This window comes from Coturnix japonica, chromosome 21 (assembly GCF_001577835.2).
Source record: "Coturnix japonica isolate 7356 chromosome 21, Coturnix japonica 2.1, whole genome shotgun sequence".
Taxonomy (NCBI): domain Eukaryota; kingdom Metazoa; phylum Chordata; class Aves; order Galliformes; family Phasianidae; genus Coturnix; species Coturnix japonica.
The window spans coordinates 5,715,813-5,740,576 of NC_029536.1; the positions used below are offsets into that span (position 1 = coordinate 5,715,813).

The 24,764-nt window shown below is 51.9% G+C and overlaps 1 protein-coding gene across 8 annotated transcripts; it reads left to right on the forward strand.

Moving 5' to 3' along the window:
* The first annotated feature begins 489 nt into the window (after positions 1–489).
* Positions 490–24,516, forward strand: USP48 (ubiquitin specific peptidase 48). Of its 8 annotated transcripts, none has more exons than XM_032448697.1 (27): positions 491–683; positions 1,206–1,326; positions 1,499–1,649; positions 2,775–2,902; positions 4,401–4,525; positions 4,833–4,941; positions 6,164–6,297; positions 6,530–6,612; positions 6,881–7,060; positions 9,121–9,246; positions 11,102–11,251; positions 13,338–13,538; positions 14,742–14,856; positions 14,981–15,111; positions 16,419–16,490; positions 17,868–17,992; positions 18,111–18,269; positions 18,877–18,938; positions 19,385–19,495; positions 20,101–20,228; positions 20,430–20,536; positions 21,809–21,913; positions 22,468–22,623; positions 22,839–22,964; positions 23,131–23,188; positions 23,453–23,479; positions 23,585–24,516. In XM_032448697.1, exons 1-27 carry the CDS (start codon positions 550–552, stop codon positions 23,605–23,607), a joined length of 3,147 nt encoding a protein of 1,048 aa, XP_032304588.1. In that variant the 5' UTR covers positions 491–549; the 3' UTR covers positions 23,608–24,516. The 8 variants fall into 8 exon arrangements, with proteins under 8 accessions (XP_032304592.1, XP_032304593.1, XP_032304588.1 ...); XM_032448699.1 differs by having other exon boundaries at positions 23,550–23,666; XM_032448700.1 differs by having other exon boundaries at positions 492–683; positions 23,131–23,179; positions 23,550–24,516.
* The last annotated feature ends 248 nt before the right edge of the window (positions 24,517–24,764 follow it).

Sequence of the window (24,764 nt, forward strand, 5' to 3'; positions counted from 1 at the left end):
GACACAGGGAGGTGCGGGTGTGGGGTCCAAAATGTGTCAGAGCCGGGAACAGCTGCTTATGGTGGGGGGATGTGTGGATTCGGGTGTGGTGTGGGGGGATCGGGCGGGCGGCTACGGGGACACGGGACAGGCCTAAGAGCACGGGAGGGACCGGAGGGGTCCCGGGGAGCCGGGACACAGACATGGAAGGTGTAAGGGATCCAGAGCGGAGGAAGTTGGGCGTAGGGTCGGAGTAGGGATGGAAGGGGCTGTAGGGCCATGGGGGCGGTGCCTGGGGCGGGGCGGGGCGGAGCTGACGGCCGCGGTGATCAAACCGGCCCGACACGAGCGGCGCCGTACGGCTACAGGGCGGCTTAATGGCGGCCGGAAGTAGGCCCTGCCGGAAGCAGGCTCCACCGGAAGTAGGCCCTGCCGGAAGCAGGCCTCGCCCACCGCGTCGCGCGGGATGCGACGTCAGCAGCTCGCGCCACGTCGGGCGTTACCGCGTCGCGCGTGTGGCGTCACGGGCCGTGACGGCGGCGGGAGGGGCCGGGCGGAGCGGGGGCCGCGATGGCGCCGCGGCTGCAGTTGGAGAAGGCGGCCTGGCGCTGGACCGAGACGGTGCCGCCCGAGGCGGTGACGCAGGAGCACATCGAGGCGGCCTACCGCGTCGGGCTGGAGCCCTGCCAGCGCGGCACCTGCCGGTACGGACGGGCCCGCTCCGAGCTCCCGGCCCTGGGCCTCGCTTCCTTCCCCCGCCCTTGTTCCCGCTCCCCGCGCTGCTCCTCCCTCGGCTGCTGTGCGGAGCGGCCCTCCCTTCCCTTCCCTTCCTCTCCCCTCCCCCGCTCCAGGCCCTGCAGCACCGCGGCTCTTCTCCCGGTCCCTCCGTTGTCCCCCCCGCTCCCCGGGCGCTCTCTCACGTTACCCCGGAGATGGGGGGGTCCCTCCCCTGTCTGTCTCCGGATACGCGGCTCTGGGGAGCTGGGGGCCCGCGTCCCTCCCTCTCCCCCCTTTTATTCTCTCAGCACACCCCCGGGGTTCCCTTTCCATCCTCTGCTTGTGGCTTTCCCAGTTCTCTCCCAGCCCTGTGTTGTGGGGAGGTGTGGGGCCCTGTGAGTCCCCCTTGTTGTCCCCACAGTCACCTTCTCTCCCCGTCCCCCCATCTCCCACCCGAGGGGCTCTGTCCCTTTGGTGGTTGACGGATGGTCTTGGTGCTGTTCCTGCAGGAGGAACTGCCGGGGGAACCCCAACTGCCTGGTGGGCATCGGGGAGCACGTCTGGCTGGGCGAGATCGACGAGAACAGCTTCCACAACATTGATGATCCCAACTGTGAGCGACGCAAGAAGGTACAGCCTGCACCCTGCCCCAGGATGAGGCGGGGGGGACACCTCTGTGTTGTGCCTGTCCCAGCTGTTACTGGGATGCACCGTGACTCGGCTGCTCCCACCCCAACTGCTGCATTTCTACTTGCTTCTTGGCAGTGGCAGCTGATAACTGTTGCTTTCTTTGTCATACCAGAACGCATTTGTGGGCTTAACGAACCTCGGCGCCACGTGCTACGTGAACACTTTCTTGCAGATGTGGTTTCTTAATCTAGAGCTGCGGCAAGCCCTCTACTTATGTTCGAGCAGTGAGCACACAGCTGGGGAGAGCATCCCCAAAGACAAAGGTCAGTGGGAACTTACCACAGCGTTCTCTTTTTGGTGTGAATGAAATGGTCTTCCTTGTTTTCTTCTAAAACCTGGCGGCGTAGACTTTGAGAGTACATTTATGGTGTGAATCAGTGGCTGATGCTGCAGCTGGTGGTTCCGTCTCTGTGAGGCTCTTCAAGTCCTTCACTCAGTTTTTAGGAGCAAATCAAGCTAAGGCATCCTTTATCATTTCTCAAATTGCTGTGATCTGATGTGGTTGAAAACTCCTTGGGTTTCTAGTCAGAAAGCTGCGCTTGGTGCCACAGATGGTGAGGACTTAGGTGCTGGGTGTGAGGGGCTGTGGTGCTGCACCTTCTTCATGGTGCTGTGCTGGAGTTGTGCTCTGAGCCACCCTGTTTTTGAGGTGTGTAGCGAACAGCATCTTGTTGTTTGGCTCAAGCTGTTTTCTGACAGCTTGTGTTGGGTGCTGCGAGATGTTTGGCCCGTGCTTGGTGCTGTGTGGGCACCCAGCAGCAGCTCAGCTCTGATTGCTTTGCTCACTGCTCCTTCTCCCAGTGAGATGAGAGAAAGAAGTAGAGCTCATGGGTAGAGATAAGAACTCTTTACTAAGGCAGAAAAGGAAGGAGGAAATGACTGTAATGATATTTTACTGAGTATTTATAAAACAAGTGGTGCACGAGGCAGCTGCTTGTCACCTGCTGATTGGTGCCCAGAGTAGTGGCTTCCACTCCAGCCTCAGTTTTCTAGTTGCACATGATGCCATTTGTCATGGAATATCCGTTTGGCTGCTTTAGCTCAACTCCTGGTTCTGTCCCTCCCAGCATCTTGCATCCTCCAGCCCTCTGCTAGCAGGGCAGAAGGAACAGCTGGAAAGCTGAAATGTCCTTGGCTTTGTGCAGCACTGCTCAGCAACAACTGAAACACTGGGATGTTATCAGCATTATTTTTTCTCCTAAACATAGCGTTGTACCAAACGCTGTGGAGAAGATGAACTCTGTCCCAGCTGAAACCAGGACAGTTAGCCCTCATTGCTGACATTAACCGCTTCAGATCTCATGATGGTTTAAAACAGCGCTACTAACGGGTGACTTTTAGTTGTACAAGTTAACCGTACAAAGAACAATTTCTATTTTTTTTAATAGACTATGAGCCTCAGACCATTTGTGAGCATCTCCAGTACTTGTTTGCCTTGCTGCAGAACAGCAAAAGGCGATACATCGATCCCTCTGGGTTTGTCAAAGCGCTGGGCTTGGATACAGGCCAGCAGCAGGTAGGCCTGAGTCTTGTCTGTAATTACTTTCTCTAAAGAAGTGTGAAACTGTCCTTTTAGGTGTTATTTGAACAATCTCTGAGCTGGGATCTGCTGCTCAGCCTCATTTGTACAAACACAAAGGGAGAAGAATTGCTCCAGGCCCTCCTTGGGGCAAGTGCAGGAGGAGCAATGAGACCAGCACCATTAGCACCTGCTCCACAAGCACTGAGCATGCTTGGGAGTGAGCCAGGACCGTGTTTCTCAGATCATTTCCCAGGTCCTTCCCTGGAGCTGAGAGGCACAGGGAAGGGCTTTGTGCTGCTGAACTCCTATGGGAAGGGGGGGGGTGAGGGGGGGAAGAGGGGGAGCTGAGACCCCAACGGGATGAGAGCTGTCTGAGGTCCTGCATGAGGCTGTGAGCAGAGAACTTGCTTTTGGGAATGGTGAGCACTACGTGGGGCTGTTGCAGAAGCTGAAGGGGGCTGTAGAGAAGAACCGAGCTTGAAAATGAGCTTTGAGTAGTAAGGGAGAACAGCTGGAATCAGAGCCAGAGTGCAGGTATGCAGTGCCAGGAGAGGATGAGGGAGGGGAATGTCGCTCCTCATCCCTGGGAAGGAAGTGTCTGTTAGTGACTGGTGAGGTTAAAGGCTGGCCAAGTGCCATGTGCCATTGTGACAATGGTAGGAACCAGAGAGAGGAGCTGTGGGACCACAGCAGGCACAGCACTGAGAGGAGAGCTGAGGCCTGGGCAGGCGAGCAAGGTGAAAGCTAGCTTGTTTTCTGGAGGAGAGAACAGTGCAGGGCTGTGGAAGTAAGGAGAAGGGAGGCAGCCCAGAAGGCAGAGAGCCATCTCAGGGGAGAGGGCTGCCCTGTGGTGCGTGGAGCAGCTCCCATGCCTTGCAGGAGGAAGGGAGCAAAGCCACAGTGCAGCTTCTCAGTTTTATTCTTCCTCCCGTGTCACTCGATGCAGGTAGTTTGTGTTGTGTGCTGGGGCTTTGACTAATGAGCGCTAACAGGGTAGAAATCTCTGCAGGAATGGTGGGCTGGAGAGATTAACTTCCACCCAGCCGTGCTGGGGCAGGGGATGATTAATGCTCTGCGAGCTGCTCCTGCATCCTTTTCAGAGCTGCTGTGATCTAGCAGGGCAGAGCAGCATGGCTGGGCAGCAGGAGCTGATGTCTGCACGCCAGGTGGAGCACGAAGGGATTGAGGCGGTTAACAAGCTGCTGTTTTCCATCCAGAACCCCTGCGAGCAGCGGGGCAGAAGTCAAAGCCACCCGGAGCTGCTGGCCCAGAGCCAGCCTCACTCCTGCTGTGCTCTCACGCTGGGGGCCTTGTGCTCCGTTTAGGCAAATTCCTCTTTTCTTTAGTTCTCCAGCCTGGTCTCTTTCTATGCAGGGCACGCTGGAGTCTCTGCGCAGGCTGTGTGTAGGGCTCTGTGTAATTGGCAGTAAATTAGCAGTGATTGTGCTTTGTGCCTCGGCGTATTGTTAAAAGCTTTGGCTTTCTGTTTCAGGATGCCCAGGAATTTTCCAAGCTGTTCATGTCGCTGCTGGAAGATACTTTATCCAAACAAAAAAATCCAGATGTTCGAAACATTGTTCAGAAGCAGTTCTGTGGGGAGTACGCCTATGTCACAGTGTAAGTGTGTGGTCTTTGGGAAGAAAGATTTACACATTTCAGGAGGATATGAGGGGAAATTTCCCACCTAGCAGCTGGAGCAGGCAGGTGAGCTGCTGAAATGCTGTGCTGGAGGTTTCTGGAGTAGTAAGCAGGTGCTCCATGGTTTCCTGGTAGGTGCTGTTATCCTGCACACGCTGTCCTGCATTGTTGTGACGTAGCACATTAGCTGTTACATAGCTACAGGGGGAGGGTTACTAGTGGCTGAGGAATTACAGCTCATTGCCTGGTGAACTTGTCTCACGCATTTGTGTTTTCTTTATTCTAGTTGCAACCAGTGCGGTAGGGAGTCCAAACTCGTGTCTAAGTTTTATGAGCTGGAGTTAAATATCCAAGGGCACAAGCAGCTGACAGACTGCATAACAGAGTTTCTCAAGGTACGGTCTGATTGGTTTGTGAGCTGTGCTGTCCTTAGTGAGGTGTTCTGTTCCCTTCATCAACCAGCAGCTTCTGAGGTCGGTGTGGGCTGCTGGAGCTGAGCTGCCTCATTGAGATGAATGCAAAAGGAAATGCTTTTCTGTAAACCCGGAAAAACAACCCAGTCATGAGTCATGCACTCCACAGGGGAGGGAGAAGTGGCTCTGGGCAGGATTGCTGCACATGCGCATGTAACAGCTTTCAAAAGCACTTGGAAGGTGTGTTTAGTTGTAATGCCTTCCCAGGAAAGCTGGGAAAGCCCCGGAGGCCTGAGTAAAAGTGTCTGAATGCTTTGTCGTGGATAGCACTGGGAGAATGGCTGCTTTTTGTGTTTTCCATACCGGTGCTCATCTGCATAGCAACGGGAGGCATTTCCTGCTCTAAAACCTGCTCTCAAAAATACTAGCAAGGCCCTGGAATAGCTGAGGGAACAGCTGCAAGTGCTTGTTTGTGACTTGAAAACCTGCTGGAATCCAAAGTTGCAGCCCTGGTAAAGGCTGGAAGCGTGAGTGTAGAGCTAACCTGCCGTGCGAGCTGGTTGCTTTGCTCCTGGAGTGTGTGCTGGGAAAAATGGCAGCTCTGTGTGCACACGAAGGGGCAGCTGCATGCAGACAGCAGTGCTGCTGCCCTGATACTGGTAGCTTCCAACTGTGTGTTTCTCCTCTGAATGAAAAGGTTGGAGTTGGAGTTCTCAGGCCTAATCCTGTCACTGGTGCTACCCAAGCTCAGACTCTCCTTTCCCTGGCTGATGTGTGTTTTGCTGAGCCCAAAGGACTGTGATTTACAGGCTAAAATGTGACTGTACATTAACTTAGTCTGCGTGATCACATAAAAGGGCAGTTCCTTTTTCTCCTTAGCCCTAGTGGTATTAAACCAACTTGGTGCACTTTGGTCAAGTGGAGAGCAAACTTGGCAGCCTTCTAAGCAGCCTGAGGTCTGGCTTGACATTTGAAGTGACAGCACAGTCATAGCAGACTGCTGTAAAGTGCCATTATTAGCCCAGAGGATTGCAGATTTCCAACCTGTAGATTATTTTGGAAGGCAGCTGGGCAGAGACTTCAATGGTTAAAATATTTTCAGTGCTTTCCAGTCTCCGGTGGGTGGCTTGGGTAGAGGGGCTGACTGCAGGGTAACCTGTTCTCAAGATCTTTCTTTCTGCCCCCCCTCCCCTCCCCTGGTCAGGAAGAAAAATTAGAAGGGGACAATCGTTATTTTTGCGAAACTTGTCAGAGTAAGCAGAATGCCACAAGGAAGATCAGGCTGCTAAGTCTTCCATGCACACTCAACTTGCAGCTGATGCGTTTCGTGTTTGACAGGTAAGCCTCTCGCTGGAGTGCGTGCTGTAAAAGCAGGAGTGCCTTGGGTGCTTGGAAGCCCTTTGGAAAGCCATCTGCTCTGCTCTTTCCACATTGGTTTGAGATGTTGAGAATTGAATGCGTGCATGAGCTTCTCTTGGGATGCTCGGTGGGCTTCAAGGAAAGTTACTGTGAGATGTGAACTATTGGTGCTGTCCCCTGAACTGAAGCTTGGCCATTTGCCTTCGCACAGACAAACTGGCCATAAGAAAAAGCTGAACACCTACATTGGCTTCTCCGAGCTGCTTGACATGGAACCTTTTATGGAAAAAAAAAGTGAGTAGCACCCTGTGGTAGTTGGCAGTTACCACTCAACAAACGAGAGGAGGTCTTGTCTGAATCTGCTCATGGTTGTCCAGAGCTGTTGGAAGCCGGAGCAGCAGCTGTCTGTGCCCAGCTGGGCAGGATGCAGGAGCTCTAACTAGCAATGTGAAGAGGGCTTGGGGAGATGGGCAGCTAGGTGTTGCCTTTGCATGCTGCCCTGCAGAAAGCTGAAGTGCTAGGAAAGAAAGCAGGAGCTGAATAACCACTGTTTTCCTTCCAGATGGTGTCTATGTGTATGAACTGAGTGCTGTGCTCATACACCGAGGTGTGAGTGCGTACTCGGGGCACTACATTGCCCACGTGAAAGACCCACAGACAGGAGAGTGGTACAAATTCAATGATGAAGACATTGAGAAGATGGAGGGGAAGAAACTGCAGCTGGGGATTGAGGAAGATCTAGGTAAAACCTTTAAGTTGTGAGTGTATTTTACAATAACTCATTTCACTGAGGCCCAATACATGGAGGCTCTGATGCTCTTAAAAACAGAAGTGCTCCTACACGTGCTATCACATCTTAGGAGTAAGGTGTGAAACAGATTCTGTTAATTGCTGCTAGATCTGCTTCACTGTGCCCCGTGCAAGTGTTTACGCAAGCCTCATGATTATTCCCTTTCCTCTGGTATTTCTCTTGCTGCCACATGGCAGATAACACGCTGATAAGCTGGGGGTGCTATCAGGGTGGAGCAGCTGCTTCCTTGGCCAGAGTGCCGGAGGAGGCTCAGGAGCAGATAACAGCATGATTTTCAGTTTCCTTAACATGCTGTTTTCATTTCCGCTGCATTGTTTTGCTCTTTGGCTCTATTAGGAGGCAGCAGAGAGTCTTCATACAAATCTCAGTCCAGAAAATCCAAGATGGCCTTTTTGTTTGTGCTTCTTTCTTTTTCTTTTGTTGTACTGCTGTCACCTTGCCTTCTGCTGGTGTCCTCCTACAGTGCCAGTAACCCATTCCCAAAACACTTTTCCCCCTGGGTTCTTCTGTTGTGCTGCATTTCCAGCACCAGTCATTGGACCTGATGAAACACTGCCTTTTTTTGAAAGCATCCTTAAACAACAGCTTAATGAAAACATACCCTTAGATTTGTGTTCAAAGCTGTGGGGTGTTGGCCTGCCTGTCCTCTTGCCTCCCATGCAGCACCTGCATGATGTGAGTTTCTTTTCAGCTCTCTTGCTAGTAAACACCTTGCATTTCATCATGGCATGCATCAGTGCAGACTGCTGCCAGAGCAGCCTTGTCACCCCATTAATGTTTGACTGCCGCGCAATCTCAGCCCAGTTGTGAAGCTGGCTAGACATCTAGTGGTGTAAGGGAGGAAAATGAGCCCTGAGAGGAAATAAAACGTCCACATCCTTTTCTCTTTAACCTCCCAAGCTGCCCAGAAGAGCAGAATAAGATGCAGATGGACTGCTGTGGCCTTGACCCTCTAAAAGATTGTGCTTAACTGCAAGAATGTGTTCTTGTTTGAAGCACAGGGCTACTTGGGTGGAAGCAAAGCATGTCTGGAAGCTTTTTCAGGCTGGAAGCCTTAGCATACTCACTAAATGTTAAGCAAAATAGGAAAGTGCTAATTTGCCTGCTCCACGCAAAACTGGATTTTGAGTGTTGCTGTCTTCGTTACAAATGCATGCAGCAGCAGGAGGAGGTTGGCAGTGCAAAGCAGAGTCTGTTGTAGGGATAGTCTTGAGGCCTGGTGTTGTTGATGGGAACAGCCCAACATATTTGGAGAAAATGCAAAACAAAGACTGTCTTGGAAGTCCCCTGGGTGGCTTGGTAGAAAATGCATGAAATTTTTCTCCAGAACACGAGAGAGAAACAAAATGACACTTCTTAAAAACTATTTCAATATTTAGTTTATAGTTTGAACACCGGAGGGTTGGGATTTTTTAGTATTTTTGTTTTTGCGTTAACACACACGATGAATTTTGACTCTGCAGCTGTAGGAAGTTTGCTTTCCTTGCCTGTCAGTCTGGAAGCAGTCACTCTTGCAACATGAGCTTGCATCATACGACAGCTGCTCTGAGATGAGCATTTCCACGGCTGTTTGCCTCAGCAGAACTGCCCAGCAGAACTGTCCCAGTGTTGTTTTTAAATCCATGATCCTGTGCAAGTAGATCTCTTCCCTGAGGATGTGACCCTGTTCTTTGGTGTCAGGACACCAGCACTAACAACACAAGGCAGAGGAGGAATGTTTGTGCAAGAGCTGCTTTTGGCTTGGCAGGGCTGGGCTGGGGAGAGAATAAAGCCTCTCTGGAGGAGCATGGTTTACAGCAGGGCCCTCATTTAGTCCCTCTAGCTGTCCTGCCTCCAGGAATGCTGGAAGGAGTTGGGCTTGCTTTGGGCTAAATGTTGGGCTGGTGCCAGGCTTGCAGGAGCATTGCTCATCCATGTGGCCAGCTTGACCTGTTAAGAGAGTCCATGAGCAAGTTTGTGTGTTCACTGTGTTCTGCTTCTGTGCCCCACAGCGGAGCCTTCAAAATCTCAGACCCGTAAACCTAAATGTGGGAAAGGGACTCACTGCTCACGCAACGCTTACATGCTGGTGTACAGGCTGCAGACCCGGGAGAAGTCACTGACAGTGGAAGTACCAGGTAAGGAAGAGCACTCCTGACATCTGCACCTCTTCTCCTGGAGCATATCCCTGCTCATGGCTGTGCTCGAAGGACCTTTTGCTGTCTGGTGCTGCATGGTGACTTGCTGTCGCAACATGGGCAAAATCTTTGGGCTTCCCCAGCACTCTGGTGGTGTAAACCTGATAATGTCACCTCTGGGCCTGCTGGGGGCACCTTGTCCCCACCTCTGTGAGAGGGTCAGGAGGAGGTGATGTCCCACTCGGACTGACCGTCAGCAGGGCAAGTGCTGTGCTGGAGGGGTATAGTGCTGATGTCTTCTGCAAGTGCTTAATCTCTGCCAGACTGAGGATAGATGGCATAAAAATGAGAGACTGCGAGCCTTCAGCATGAGCTCTGTGCAGGCACGTTTGTATCTTGCTTTAGAATTACTGGGGGTGGCAGAAATCCCCGAAGGTTTGCCCTGTGGATTTAATGATGCTCAGTGTTTGTGTGCTACTTGATCTGAGGTGTTAATTAGGCCCCTGGTGCTGGTGAGGCTGCAGGTGTGCTGCTCCTTCTCCTTTTTCTGTGGAGCAGGGCTGATGGAGGTGTTGCTTCCCCTCAGAGCTGAGCTGTGTGTCAGCATTCTGTGTCACTGGGTGCAGGGGTGGGACTGAGCTGTACAGCTTCCTACAACCCTGCAGGACCCTTGTGATCACAGCATCAAAGCTTTTCAGCCCTTCTGCCCCCCCCACCTCAAAGCCCACCCTCCAGGCCTTGCGGCTCGGTGATGGTTTGTGCCTCCCATCGGCGTTTCAGCCTCTTTTCTGAGCTCTCTTAGGCTCCCTTCCCTCCCACCCCTCTGCCCAAAACAATACTCGGCAAAGCTTCCCCACCCAGCTCCGAATTCCTGAGCAGCCCTGCGGTTGCCTTTGTTTCACATGGAGGCGTGCCAGGTACACAGAGCAAAGGGCAGCCGTCAAGCCTGGTGGTTTTGGAGAGGCTTCATGCAACTGCAAATTCAAGGCATGTTGCTTTGATGCCGTTAAAAACGGCTCTTCCAGCACGGCAGAGAAGGGCAGCTTGGCTCCCCAGCGCTGACCTGAGGGCAGGCAGGTCTGGCTGATGGTTCATAGTGCTGTGTTTTTCCAAGGTGGGTGCTGCATTCTCTGGCTGCACAAGTGTTCACCTCTCTGAAATATCTTAGCTCTACAAACAACCTCTAAATAGGAAAAACCATGCAGAACCCCTCTGTCCTCCCTTGCAAGGGAAACGCTTTATCTTTCTCCACTCCAAGTTTTTTTTTCCATTGGTGACAACAGAATTTCCCACTACCTCCACCTCTGCAGCAAGGTGAGGGTCTGCCCCACGTATCTCTAGTCTCATCAGGGCTCTGTGCCCTTGTGTGTGCAGCACAAGGCCTGAAGGTGGGACAAGGAGCTCTCAGTTCTGTCCTGAGAGCAGCTGCTCTTTGTCAGCAGGAGGAGCTGCTGGGCAGCAGGCAGGGCAGTGCTGGGCTCTTCTGCCCTGCCACAGCATTCACAGCCTCTGCACTTCATGCAGCCACCAGCGCTCGGCGTTGGCTGCTCAGCCAGCAGAGGTTTTCTGCAGCACAGCAAGTGTCGCTTCCCTGCATAGCGCTGGGTAAATGATTCCCTTGGGTGCCTTGTATCCTGCAGGATGGCAGCATTTAATCATCTACTGCCATAAGTATTGGAAAGAGCAATGTCCGTGTGCTTTGCTTCCAGAAAAACCTGATGTGTTGGTTGTCATGGGGGTGGGGGAATTCTTGGGCTTAGTTGTTGTCCCTAGTAACTAATTGTGGGGCCAACGACCATCACTGCATTTCTCCCTGAGGTGACAGGTGGCTTTTTCTTTTCCCCTTTCCCTACAGCTTTCCTGCAGGAGCTGGTGGAGCGCGATAACTGCAAGTTTGAGGAGTGGTGCAATGAAATGGCCGAGATGCGCAAACAGAGCGTGGCCAGGGGCAAAATCAAGCACGAAGAGGTGAAGGAGCTCTACCAAAGGTTACCTGCTGAAGCTGGTCTGTAAGACATTGTGGTAGTCTTTTGTAGTAGCCCCTTGCTAAGATTAGTGATGTTGTGTAACTAACCTGCAGCCCGGCCCTCTGGCTGTGGCCCTCTGGGCGAGGAAGGCGATCACTGACTGTTGTTGGTGTGTGCATGCTTAGGATTTGCTTCCCTTCACTTGTTTATCTGCCTTAACCTATTTTTCTCCCTTTTCGCTTGTTCTAATGGCCTTTGGCATCGCTAATTCCCTTCTTGCTCCATTCCTGTCAGTCTCCTGTGTGCTTCCATGCATTGTGACTGCTTGCTTCTGCCTGGTGAGCAGCTAGTCTCGTTAAGAGCTCAGTGGCATCGAGGCAGAATAACTGCCCAGTCTCAGATTGCCAACTCACGTCAAGCTGCGGTGCTGTTGGTCTAAATTAACCTGCAGGTAACAGGGTACAGGAATGCTTGGCTTCCAGCAGAAAACAATTCGATTTATCATTGCTGAGGCTTCAGAGCTGCTTGCCTGAGCTTCGTAGCCTGAGTGACTGAGGTTAATTCTTTCCTCCTGTTCCCTGCATCTTTTTGCCTTAGCGTATCTGAGCACCAGGATTCTTATCCCCCAATGCCTTTCTCTCCCATCTTCCTCAGAGTAAGCAGATGGGAGCTCACTGTCTGCCCAGCACGGGGGAAATCCTCCCACTCTGCATCTCCTAAAAACTCCCAGCAACTGGAATTAAACACTTCCAGATGTTTGTGCGGCCTGTTAGACAGTTTGGATTGTTTCTAGCTTTTAGCTTGCTCTGTGCTCAGAACCAGCAGCAGGAGCTGAGCAGCAGCCTTTGGCTGAGGTCTTAAACCTCTCCCCTGTGCGTGTGCCTGCTCAGTCCCTGAGCCCACGTTGGAAACACAGGAGCATAACTCACGAACCGGGGGGTGTCACAGCTCAGCTGTGAGGCTGATGGGTGTTAAAATGTCACCCATAAATCAAAGCTGCGGTAGATGGTCGTGATAGAGGTATGAATATGCTGTGAGTCACCATTAGAAAGGAGTAACAAGAGCAGTCCTGGTGAGTTATCCCCTTCAGCAGCAACAGAATAGCTCAACTCTTAATGTTCCTACCGTGATAAAGGAATAAAACTCAGCTCCTCTGCTCTTGCTTTAAGGTGCTGCCCTGGGGACAGAGCTGCTGAGTGGGGCAGAGCTGCTGCAGGCCCAGTCCCTCGGGAGCTCTGCTTCTCCCTGCAGCTGTGCAGACACATTTTCTGCCAGCTTTGTAGAGCCTGCCTCAGGAAAAAGAAAAGAAAAGCCCGTCCTTCCTGGGGGAGGCGGCTTTCATCCCAAACTAGCAAAGCCTTTCTGACAGCACTGCAATTCTCCAGAGGTCACGTCTGTGAGTCTCAGCAGCATTGTGTAAGATGGAAACGCTGCTGCTGGATTTTGCAGGAGGGAGAGTTGAACTCGCAAAGCCCCTGTGCATGTTTTAGGGCTGAGTATTTTGCTGGAGCTTCTCTGTTGCTCCTTGGTGTGAAATGATGGATGTGTGTTAATTTGAAGCGGGCAGAAGCACTGAGATAAGCCACCTGCCCATGTGTGTTGTTCCACACCAATCCCAGCAAGCAGCTTCACAATGCACCACTCTTCCTCTCGGTGTAACCAGATGTGTTCTGTGGGTGTGTGTGTCAATGTGAGTCTCAGGGTGGAGATGTAGGGGTGTCATACAAAGCCATCTCACAGCTTGTACTGACCTGACCCACCGCTGACCTGAACCCTGGCTCTGTGCTTCCCCTTGGGCAGACAGGAGTGAGCCTGCTGCTTTGCTTCAGGAACAAAACGAATTCATGTTTGGACTAAAAAAAAATTGACCAAGTTACCGTTTGCACTGTATGTAAATCACTTCTGCCTCCCTGGGCCAGGGTGGTAAGAGAAGCCCAGAGGGCTGGGCAGAGGAGCTGTGTCACTTGTTTGCCAGCTTGTACCATGGATATATCACCAACTGCCATAGCCTGTTCGTTTATGAAAGTACCATTGAATGTCAGAGTAATTATAAAATGCCAACCACTGTGTAGTGTGGTGGCTGACACGTATGGGCTTGTTTCTCTCTGTGTTTTTCTCCCCCAGGTTCCCCGTACGACTTCATCTCTCTTGAATGGTTGCAGAAGTGGCTGGATGAGTCCACCCCTCCCAAACCCATAGACAACACAGCCTGCCTGTGCTCGCACGGGAAGCTGCATCCAGACAAGATATGCATAATGAAAAGGATATCGGAGTACGTGGCTGACTTCTTCTACAGGAGATACGGCGGGGGACCCAGGCTGAACGGTGAGGCTCACAGGTCTCCCTCCTGCTGTGCTGAGCATGTGCTCAAGCCTTATTCTGGGCCATCCTTTGTTACCATAATTTTATTTCTGTGCTGCTATTTCCGAGTGCTTCAGGTTGTTGTTATTATGATTTTAAAAATCACTTAATTATGTTAACATCCATATAAATACAGTTAGTCTGATGGCTGGGCTGGTTTTGGGCCTCAGTCCTGCTCTTCCTGAGAAAGCAGCAAAGTGAATTCTGTGAAATAGCACAACTTGCGTGTGTTAAGCCCTCAGACTCTTCAAAATGATTTTTAAAATGCCTGATAAGAAAGTCTCTGCTCCCACCCACCCACCCACCCCACAGCCCGTCCTGGGCTGATTCATTCGCTGGGAGCACACACCTATCAATAAACAATGCTGGTGCTGCACACATCTGCCACGTGTGTTATCTGTGGGCAGGGTTGGCCTCTGCTGTCCCTGGGCATCTCTGAACTGAGCTCCAGGCTTGGTTCCTTTTATAAAGGAGCTCAGTAGCTCCCACTGAGACCAAATTAGCTTGGCTCCTGCTAGGCACTTATAGGGAAGAAATACAGCCGGCAGAACATTCTGTGATGCAGGCAGGCCTTGTAAAAAAAGGGCAGCCGTTATCAGTCAGCTGGAAAATCACCTGCAGTTTCTTCATTGAGGATGATGGAGAGGGAAGGATTTGATTGTGACCCCCCTGCTCCTGTCCAAAGGTGCAAGGCCACATGCAGGGCTGCCCCTGCTTCTGGATCAGTACAGCATCACAGAAGTTTTGGAGCTTTTCTGTGCTATTAGCTGGCTGCTGGCTGGAGTTCCCTGCACTGGGTGGCAGGGAGCCCTCTCATCCCATGAAACTCCTTGGAGGTGTCTGCACTGTACCTTTGTGCCACAGAAGGGCAGTGACGCAGCCTTTGGGGTACATGCCTCAGCCCCCTGCCTTCTGCCTCCCACATCCAAGTGTCAGTGTGAGCTCCCTCACAGCTCTCTTCATTCTGGCACCAGCCAGCTGGCAGAACAGACAGCACCTCAGCTGAGGAGTTGTACTGTGGCAGTTCCCCTGCTTACATGCCACATCTCAGGTTGTGATGCACAGTGACCGATGCACACCTTCCACATCTCTGAGTTCTCAAACCAGCTAGATGCTGAGCTGAGCATGCTTGAAGCATAACAGTGTTTCTTTCCTCCCTCATCCCAGTCAAAGCACTTTGCAAGGATTGTGTGGTAGAAAGATGTCGAATCCTGCGTCTGAAAAACCAGCTAAACGAAGACTACAAAACTGTAACCAGCTTGCTGAAGATAACAGTCAAGGGGTACGTGAGTCCTGGTGCCATCAGACACATTGCCAACGTGTTTTTAGCTGTGCTAACTAATGTCTAAGTTAGCTGTACCACTTGGGCTGTGACTTGCATTTCTAACGCTGCTGTTTCCCTGCAGGAGCGATGGGTTTTGGGTTGGAAAGGCGTCCTTGCGGAGCTGGCGTCAGTTGGCTCTGGAGCAATTAAATGAGCAAGACGAAGACGCAGAGCACAGCAATGGGAAACTGAATGGAAACACACCAAACAAAGGTAGTTCTGCTGCTGTAGAGCTCTGCCAGCTCTGACTGATTCCCCCCTTAACAAAAGACACGTCAGGTGTTCTGGCGTGTGTTGTTTTACTTCCCTTTTATGAGCGGGGAGGGAAAGCACTTTGGGTGGTTTGATATCACACAGCCTTAATTTCAGGAGCTTTTTATTTGATAAGCTTCAAAACTGCCAGGTGATCTTCGTACCCAGAGAAGAAGATGAGGTAATAAGTAGTTTTACAGAGCTGTGTACAATTACCACCCCAGGCACGTGATCTTTTCATCTCCTTTTATCTGAATGAGAGTGTGCAGGGGAAGGAAGAAACATGAACATTATCTTGGGGATGTTTACTGCAAAGGCCTACGGATGAAACAGCACAGCTGGTGGAGCAGCACTGGCAAAACATGGCTTAGAAAAAAATACCATGCGTTGGGTTCTGTTCTATCCGTGTATTGTGTTTGTAACAACTGGTGGGGATTTTTATTTGCCTTCTGTTATTTTATTTACTTTCCATTAGAAACCTGATTCCTTTTGAATCCTTTTTTCCTTTCATAACTGAGGGCAAGGAGCTCATTTGAATGGAAGTGGAGATCAGTTAATTGCATCGATCTTGGGCTGGAAGGCTCTGAGAACATCAGATACTGCAGTGATGCTGTCTGTAGGCTGCTGCTGGGGCTTGTGGCATCCACTGAGAAAAGGGCACTTCTCTTCCCTGCGTCAGCAGCTGAGGGGTCGTCCCACGTGCCGTTTCGTGGGGGTGCAGCCTGCTCTGAGAGCAAGGTGACCTCCCAGAAGTGCACTGTAACTGCTCACGAGCCAGCTTGCTCCTTCGTCACATTGCTGCACTGTGATGTTGCTGGTTTTTCTGTTACTCTCACTCAATGGCCAATGCTTCTGTCTGCAGAGCAGTTCTGAACTCCAGTGTAGCAATGCTCACGCTGGATATCAGAGCGTGGAGCAGAGCACACTGTGCTGTGATGCTCAGCCCTCGCCTAGAGGTTTGAGTTAGCTCTGAGCAGTGAAGCCCTGTGGTGCTGCAGCTGGAACAAATGCACCCTTTGTCATATCACAAAAGATGCTCTTGTGCTCCACGTGCTTCAAAGCGCTTCAAAGCACTCCATGCAGCCTGGCCTGCAGGCACAGGCCCATGTGTTGGAGAAGAACAGAATAACACTTCCCAGGTTTCCCCTGGGCTGAGAGCTCTGCTGAAGAGAAACCAGACTCCTCCCCCCAAAGGTTTCCCCTTTTCTTCAGTGAGAAATGATACAATCTTCTTAATTTTTCTTTTTTTTTTTTTTTTTTTTAATTAGATGAAGCGAACGAGGAAAAGAGAGAGGAGGAAGAAGAGTTAAATTTTAATGAGGACATTGTTTGCCCACATGGTAAGTCTCTGCGGGGGACGGAGCTGAACACTTCTGTTGTTGCCCACTGTTCCAGATGTTCACCTCTTAGCCTGGGACCAGCATGAGCAGTTACCACAGAAACATGTTGTTATTCTCATTTTCACATTTCCTGACATTAAAAAACATGAAGCAAGTGGTGCAAAGGGCACGAGCACAGCCCAGCCCCTGAAGAGGAACGTGGGTGCTGCGTGGGGCTGCAGCATTGCTCTGAGAGCAGTGGGAGATGCTAGAGAAAGCAGACAGCGTCAGGTTGTTCTCCCTGTATCAGAAGCACTTACCACCACAGCTGCAGAAAATCCACTGTTTCTATTTGCATCCGGGGCACCCAGGCATATTGATTCCCCCACCTGCTGTGCTTTGGTGTCCACTTACATCAGGTTGTGACCTGATGTTGGCTGTTTTGCTCCGTGCTTTGCTTGGTTAGCTATGCTGCTGCTTGGATCTCACTGCTTGCCCGACCTGCCTGTGTTCTGCTGGAGGCTCCTGTTGGCAGGCATCCATCAATTAGCAGCACACCTCCTGTCATTAGGGCTCATCAAGGCTGTAGGGTAATGGTGTTTGAACAGTTTGTCGCAGCACTACCTGCTTTTCAGAGAGAGTTGTTCCCAGTGCAGAAAAACTGCTGCTGGCAAACAGGAGCACCTAATGCCGGCAAGCAGCGTGGAAGCAGGCTGCTGGGGTTGTGGCAGTGTTACGCTGCTCAGCTGCTCATTGATCTGATACTTTGGGCCATATTGGAGCACATGGGCGCCTGGCAGGTTTTGTTTCACCTGCTGGAGGTAACCTTTGGCTCCTTGTGGAGAACAGCCCCCTTTCACCTCTGCATGCTTCAGATGTTCCTCTGCAGCGTATGGGCTGAGGTGTCGGTAGGGTAATTATGCCTTTATGGGTTGCTGGCTGTATGGTGCGTGGGGCAGCTGAGGTTATGCAGCAGAGATTTTGTTCGCTGAGGCTGCAGGAAGCACTCAGCTCCTCTTCCACAGGGCATGGGTTTGTCTGCAGCCCACAAAACAGAGTCACCCTGACCTCACAGCTCTGTAGCCATGGTCGGAGAGCAGCAGCCTGGTGCCCCCACTGCAGTCCTTGCTTCTCCAGGCATCTCCCCTCCCAGCTTTCCTGTGGTCTGTATTTACCCGCTGCTCGAGTCTCTGAAACCTGAATGTGAGTTCAAGTCTGTTTTTTTGGCAGTCGGAGCAGAGAAACGATAAAGAAGTTGAAGGTGACTTTGTGTATTAGTTGGGCTCTTTTTGCTGACACGGCTGCCTTCCACCACGCTGATACCCACTAATCTCCTCAATCTGGTTTGGTTGCTGAGCACAGTGGGGCAAAGCCCTTCTCCTGCCTGTCTCCCTGCAGGTGACCTGTGCATATCCGAGAACGAGAGGAGGGTGGTGTCAAAGGAAGCCTGGAAGAAGCTCAAGCAATATTTCCCAAAGGCCCCTGAGTTCCCAAATAACAAAGAATGCTGTTCCCAATGCAAGGTATCCAAATAACAAACAACACTGCCCCTTTTCTGGCTGTAAATATGTGGCTGCATTTCTTGTTTCCTCTTCAACGCTCTCCAGTGCAGTGGGGAAAAACAATGTCACCTTTGAATAGCTGCTAGGAACTGAAGCACCAACCTGTTTTGGACAGATTTTGGAGCGCGAAGGAGAAGAAAACGAAGCTCTGCACAAGATGATGGCCAGTGAGCAGAAGATGTCCCTACAGAACTTGTTCCACGACAAATGTCGACCTTGCCTGGGCAGCTGGCCACAGGTAGGGGCCGGGATGAGGTATCGGGATGCAAGCTGTATCCCTGGTTAGCTGCTTTGGCACTGAGCCTTGCGTTTGGTACGCAGGAGTCCTCATGTGCCAGTACAGCTGTTGCTGGCCTGGAGTCAGTTAGATGAGTAGGGATGGTATTCTCGATGGTTACATCCATCCCTGGAAATACTGATGCGGCACAGCCTTACTGATAGTGCTCAGAAAGTGGGGGCAGGTGGGCTGTTCTCACCCCATACTCGGGGGGATACAGAGGGATCTGCTTCAGAGCCCCAGTCCAAGGAGTGGTACTCGGCCACAGGAACCCCAGTGCCAGAGAGCTGCTCTGGGGAAATGGCTGTTTCCTGCTATGAATTAGAGGTAATTGGATCTAAAGCTAAATTAACTTTGTAATAAACACAAGATTAGTAATGTAAGTGCTTGGTACTTGATCTCAAATTATTTTACTTGGCTTTCCCAGTGTGCTTGGTTGGAGTTGTCATGGTAAAAATGCTGAGGTCTCAAAGAGAACAAGCACTGCAGAAAAAGCTGAACAGTCATTGCCTCTCTATTGTTGGGTTGATTAACAGAAGGTCGTGGGTTTTTTTTTTCCCCCTTCCAGGAGACAGACGAGCTGTATATCGTCTCACAGTTCTTTGTAGAAGAGTGGAGGAAATTTGTCAGGTAACTGGGCTGAGCTGTTCGGTGCTTTCTGTTTGGTTTTGAGGCTTTGAGTCGGTGTTGTGCAGAGCTGCGTGCGTAGAAACAGGGAAGCTGATTTGGAAGGACCTGGACTCTGCCTTGTAGCAATTGTAATACACTGCAAGAATCCAAATTTCCTTGTTTACTGTGCCTTAACCAGATGGTCAGATTAGATAGTAACCTGATTAGTTTTCTCATCTGCCTGGAGCTGTACCCCAGGCGGAGGTCACCGTTACCGTGGGCTGCGGATGGTGCGGGCTGTGCGGGACAGGAGCACAGCCCTGATTCCATGTTGGTGGCAGTTTCACATTCCCCATTGGAACACCATGTGCACATACTCACCTGCAATTTACCTTTTCTTGCTGCCTGCAGACTTGTGCTTTCTTGCTCTGTGCCATAACCTCCCCCATTTCCCTTTGCCCAAGCAGGAGGCCGACGCGGTGCAGCCCCGTTTCCTCCCTGGGGAACAGCGCTCTGCTCTGCCCCCACGGGGGCCTCATGTTCACCTATGCTTCCATGACCAAAGAAGACTCCAAGCTGTGAGTTCCTTCTCCTCTCACGTCTGCCTTGCCGTGCAAGCCCCAGGGAGCTTCTCAGAGCTCACTGAGCTGCGGTGACGCAGGAGCACACGCTCCCCCCAAACAAAGGGAATGCATCCGTTTCCTCAGGCGTACCTTAGTATAAATCTCCATGCAGGGCGAGACCCAAATTGTCCAAGGATGCTGGCTCAGGAAAAAAGAGCTTACTTAAGCTTGGCTAGTTCCTAACAATAGCCTACCCGGAGCCTGACTGGGGTGTAGCAACATCTAGCTGCTGAAGCTTTGCTTTCCCTGAGACTTGCTCCTGGAGCACCAGGCACTGGGCTGGAGCTAATGCTCCATAGCCTTGCTTCTGCAGCGAGGCAGAACTAACAGCAGCAGATCTTCCACTTCTCTCCTCCTCCCTCTGGCCATGCACTGGGCATGGCTGGAGCTCAGCAGCGTCACTAAGGACGTGCTGCTGTGCCCCCGTTACCTTGGGCACACCGGCCCTCTTGTAGCTGGGGTAACCAAGTGGGTTCTGCTGCTCCTCTTGCATTAGCAGACTGGAAGGGAGAGGGGAGGTGTTCCCATGTCATAAAGCACGTTCTTGTTTCTTTGCACAGTATAGCTCTAATATGGCCCAGCGAGTGGGAGAGGATTCAGAAACTCTTTGTGGTGGATCACGTCATCAAAATCACCCGCACGCGAGCTGCTGGGGAGCCAGAGAGTGCACTGTACAGCTCCGAGCCCCGTGAGTGAGCTTTCCCTGCTGCGTTGCTTCTCAGTGCTGCAGGACCTGGCCCTACTTGGGCATATCCCTGTGGATCCCACTGAGCTTGGCTGGCTCTTCTGGCACTTGTGGGTTAGCGAGGAGCTGCGCTGGGCAGGTGCAGTGCTTGGTGTCTCCAAGGAGCTGAAGCAATTAAATGCCTTTTCCTTTGTGTCTCCCCAGAACTCTGTCCAGAGTGCAGAGAAGGGCTGTTATGCCAACAGCAGCGGGACTTGCGTGAGTACACCCAAGCAACCATCTACATCCATAAAGTGGTGGATAATAAAAAGGTATGGATCTCTCCTTTGGTCCTCCATCATCCCAGCACCATTTCGTTGTTCAGAAGCTGCCCCAGCTGTGAACCTACGTGGCCAGATGAGTGGCTGCCTGCAGGCAGGGCAAGGCAGCTCACAGGCTTCTACTGATTTCTCTCTCCCTCACAGCCCTGTTCTGGGGGGTGGAATGGAACCCAGAGATCTGCTCTAAGCTGTCAGAGCAGAGCACAGAGCGTGGTCTGGAGCCATGGCCGTGGTTTTGCAGCCTGCCTAGGGGCTGAATCCCAGCGTGGCGCTTGGCTCCAGTGTGGAGGAGGGCTTTTTGTCACAGTGCTGGACAGGGCTGTGAGAACAAGCTGCTATTTTTCACCTGGCAGCTGGGGCTGGCAGAGGGGGCGAGAGCTGGCACGCTGATCCTTCATTGGTGGGGCAGTGCCCGCTGCAGTGCTCAGAGCCACCGCTACCCTCCTGCCAGCTCTGCCTCGCAGTCAGGGACTGTTTCCCAGCGGGAAGCCCCAGCCCCATGCAGACAGCAGTCAGCATAGGGCGGCACTGTTGGAATCTAGAAGGCTCTGGGAATTCTGCAGTTGGTGCTGGACAGCTGGGAGCTGCAATCTTGAACTGCAAAGACATGGATGGGGTTTGGCTGTTAGGCAACTGGGGGTGGAAAGCACAGCTGGGCTCCTTGCAGGCAGATTGTGGCCATGTGAGCACCCAGCAGAGCCATGCAGCCTGCAGAGCTGCGGGCGAATGAGCAGGGTGTTACGTTCTGCACATCGGTGTCAGTTATTTAGGTTTCGTTTACTTATGAACTGCAGACCCATAAATAACAGCAGTGAGTGCCTCTTGTCGGTCTGCTGCAGGGAGGATAAGTGTATAATTTACAGATAATACTCCTTTCTCTGGGTTAGGGCTTTCATAATAGACTTACTTGAGCAGAGGAGCAGCCAGTTAATGGGAAAGAAATCAGTGCAGGCCCCTGGAGATGTTCCCTTTGCCTGAAGAGGTCTGGAGCTGCAGGAAGTAGGATGTCCCCAAGTGGGGTTTGCTTGGCAGCCAGCAGCTGCAGTCCAACAGAGCTGCTCCAGAGCTGCATCTTCTAAGCCTGGTCCCTGTGGCTCAGTGCAGCCTGGGGGGCGGAGAGCGTTCCCTGAGCACGTGAAGTGGATCTCCAGGTATCTGTAGCTCGGTTCATTTGATCAAGGTGGCATCCTTGAAGTCTTGAAAGCTGTTTGCCATGATGCGACAGTCTGGGTTAGTTATGGAGAATGATTTTTATGACTTCAGGTAATGAAGGACGCTGCTCCAGAGCTGAACGTGAGCAGCTCAGAAGCTGAAGAGGAAAGGGAGGAAAACAAGCCAGAGGGGGAGCAAGACCCAGATTTTAACCAGGTAGAGATCAAAACACTGTGAGGTTCCTCTGCACTGCACCAGCCTCTTTGAGTCAGCATGATGGAACAGCTCTCCTCTGTTTGCATCTTACGGGACAAAGGGAAAGCAGCGATGCCCATGTGTCCCATCCTGGTGGTCATACCACATGTTTTGTCTCTGCATTACTGCGGCCACTTTTATGCCTGTGCTTTTTGGTTTTAAAACCAACAAAGTCAGAGGCCTGTGCTCAGAGACCTGCCCACCTGGTGTGTCCTCTTATTCCTTATGCCACATCCCAAATAAAGGGACACTGAGGGTTGTGCCTCCCAGCACTGGGGTGCTGTCGCATGGTGCAGGTGATGCTCTCTTTTTGGACAGGAGTGATCACTGCAGCATCAGGGTAAGCTCAGTGCTGGTGATAGGAGCAGGAATTGAAGTTCTTTTGGTCCTCCTACCTTCCTGGTGGCATTGCATGTGTTGGGTGCTCCCCTGGGGCAGCGCCGCAGCCTGGGAAGGAGCTGATATGCTGCGTGGTGCCCACACCAAGCTCCTCATCCCCGCTATCTCTCTTTCAGAGCAACGGTGGCACGAAGCGCCAGAAGCTTTCACACCAGAGCTACATCTCCTACCAAAAGCAAGGCATCCGGCGAAGCACCCGGCACCGGAAGGTCAGAGGAGAAAAAGCACTGCTTGTTTCTGCTAACCAGACATTGAAAGAGCTGAAAATACAGGTAAGGCTGTCATGCTGCAAGAAATGTGTCTTCTGGAATAAAAAAGACTCATGAAGTTAATGGTCAGGAGAGTGAAGCTGGGAGGAGATGGAGGGAGTAGTTTGAACCCCTGCGGCGCCGTGTGTGTGTCTGTGTTGCACGTGGTCTTTTTGTGTAGTTCAGCAGTGTGTTTTTTCCTCCGCACAAAACCAGCATGTCTCATTGTGTTGGCACAGATCATGCATGCATTTTCAGTTGCTCCCTTCGACCAGAACTTGTCCATCGATGGTAAGATCCTGAGTGACGACACAGCGACGCTCGGCAGCCTGGGCATCATCCCTGAGTCTGTCATCCTGCTCAAGGTAAGGTGTGAGCAGCACAGCTCTGGGAGGAAGGAAAGCAGAGAGCTGAGCTGCTTTGCCGAGCTCTTCCCTCGCAGCTTTTTGGGGCACAGAGAGCCTGTTTAAGGAGCATGACCCCATGCAGCTCTGCCAGGTGCTTGCTAACCTTGTCTGCTTTGCTTTGCAGGCTGATGAACCGATTGCAGATTATGCAGCGATGGACGATGTGATGCAAGGTGAGGGAGGTGGGTCTGTGTGTGCTTGGGAGGTGTGGGATTTGGGAGGCTGCCTTGCTGCCATGCTTCCGGCAGGGATAGGGGCAGCTGCGTTGTGCTGTGTTGGCTTTGGATTGAAATGTGAGGGGGAAAATAGAGATGTTGAAGCTTTCCCATGGCTGTCGGCTGGAGGTACAGCTGAGCTCTGCAGCGCACTGCTCTCACACAAAGGATTCTTTTAGAAGTGACTGTCAGGAGACTTCTAACGTGCTGCCTCTCTCTTTCCATCCCCAGTTTGTATGCCTGAAGAAGGATTTAAAGGTGAGAATCTTCCCCCCACCCTTCTCCCCTATTACTGAAGCCCACGCTGACTTCAGCTCCACCTCGCCAGCGCTGTAATTGTGGTGGTTGTCTCCTTGCTCCCAGGGACGGGCTTACTCGGACACTGATGGCTTTACAAGCACTGGCAGACCAGAAGGGAAGAGGATTTGACATGGTAGGGCATTTAGAAAAAAAGGTGGATACGGGACTGAGCTCTTGACTCTTCAGAAGGCAGAAACCCATTCTGAAATGACTGCCCCCAAAATGCCTTATGTCAAAGCAGATTGCACTGAAGGACACATCCTGACTTCAAGAGAACGTTCCCCATTTTATATTTAATAAAGCAGCAGTAGGGTTGGACAGTGTAGCAGCAGAGGCAGCCTGTGCCCCATTCAGGCAGATGTTTCAAGCAGGGGAGGCGGGGGCATCGTCTGTCCCCAAAGGAGTTGTGATGCAGTAGATCAAAACCATCTTGATCTGTTCTCCGGTAACAATTTAGGCGTAACCTGCTTCCAGATAATCCTCTCTTTGATCTGCTATTCCTCTTTCAGTACAGCATGAAAGTAAAGAAATTATTCGTTGTGAGGAATGTCTTCATCCATTTCCCTGCAATGGGAGCCCTGTGCTCCCAGGGCTGGGCTGCCCTCATTGCACCACTCGCCTTCGCAGCTTCACTTCCAGCCGTGAGCGCTCCCAGTAGCCGCACGGTCCCTCTCTCTGTGAACTGTGTTTTTAGAAACGTGGGCTGTTTTAATGACTTTTGATACCATCTTTCTCTGGTCCGTTACTGCCAGGAGCGCTCTGTGCCCGTCTCTTTGGATCCGTGGGGCCGCGTGGGCCCCTGGCGAGAGGTTTTTCCCTGTTCTCGTTTTCAGGAATGCACTAATTAATTTTTGTACATCTCCAGCTCCTAGGAAGGATCTCTCCCTTTCCCCAGTTGTGTGTTTGTAGCAGGGGCCAGTGAGGGGGCCAAAAAAAAAAAAAAAAAAGGGGCACTGTTGAGGTATCTTCATAATAAAGTTAGACGTTTCCTGTTCTGTTGGAGCTTTGTGGCCATTGCTCCCCTGGATCTGCCATCCTCCTGGCTCTTGACACCTACTGCTTTCCCTGACTACAGCCCACGTGCTCCCCTGCCCTTGGCCAGGTGCTGCTTGGCAGCCCTTTCCCAGCAGATGCGGTGCTGGCTCGTGCTGTGGGATAGAGCTGCCCGGGCGGCTCTGGGGCTGAGCCTTCAGTGTTCTCCTGCTGGCACTGGGCCCCGGGGGCAGAGGCTTGGTGCCAGCCC

Coding starts and splice junctions, on each gene's coding strand:
- USP48 (XM_032448697.1), top strand. CDS start 550: ATGGCGCCGCGGCTGCAGTTGGAGAAGGCGGCCTGGCGCTGGACCGAG. Junction 9,247..11,101: donor ACTGACAGTGGAAGTACCAG/GTAAGGAAGAGC, acceptor CTTTCCCTACAG/CTTTCCTGCAGGAGCTGGTG. Junction 22,624..22,838: donor TGAAAGAGCTGAAAATACAG/GTAAGGCTGTCA, acceptor GTGTTGGCACAG/ATCATGCATGCATTTTCAGT.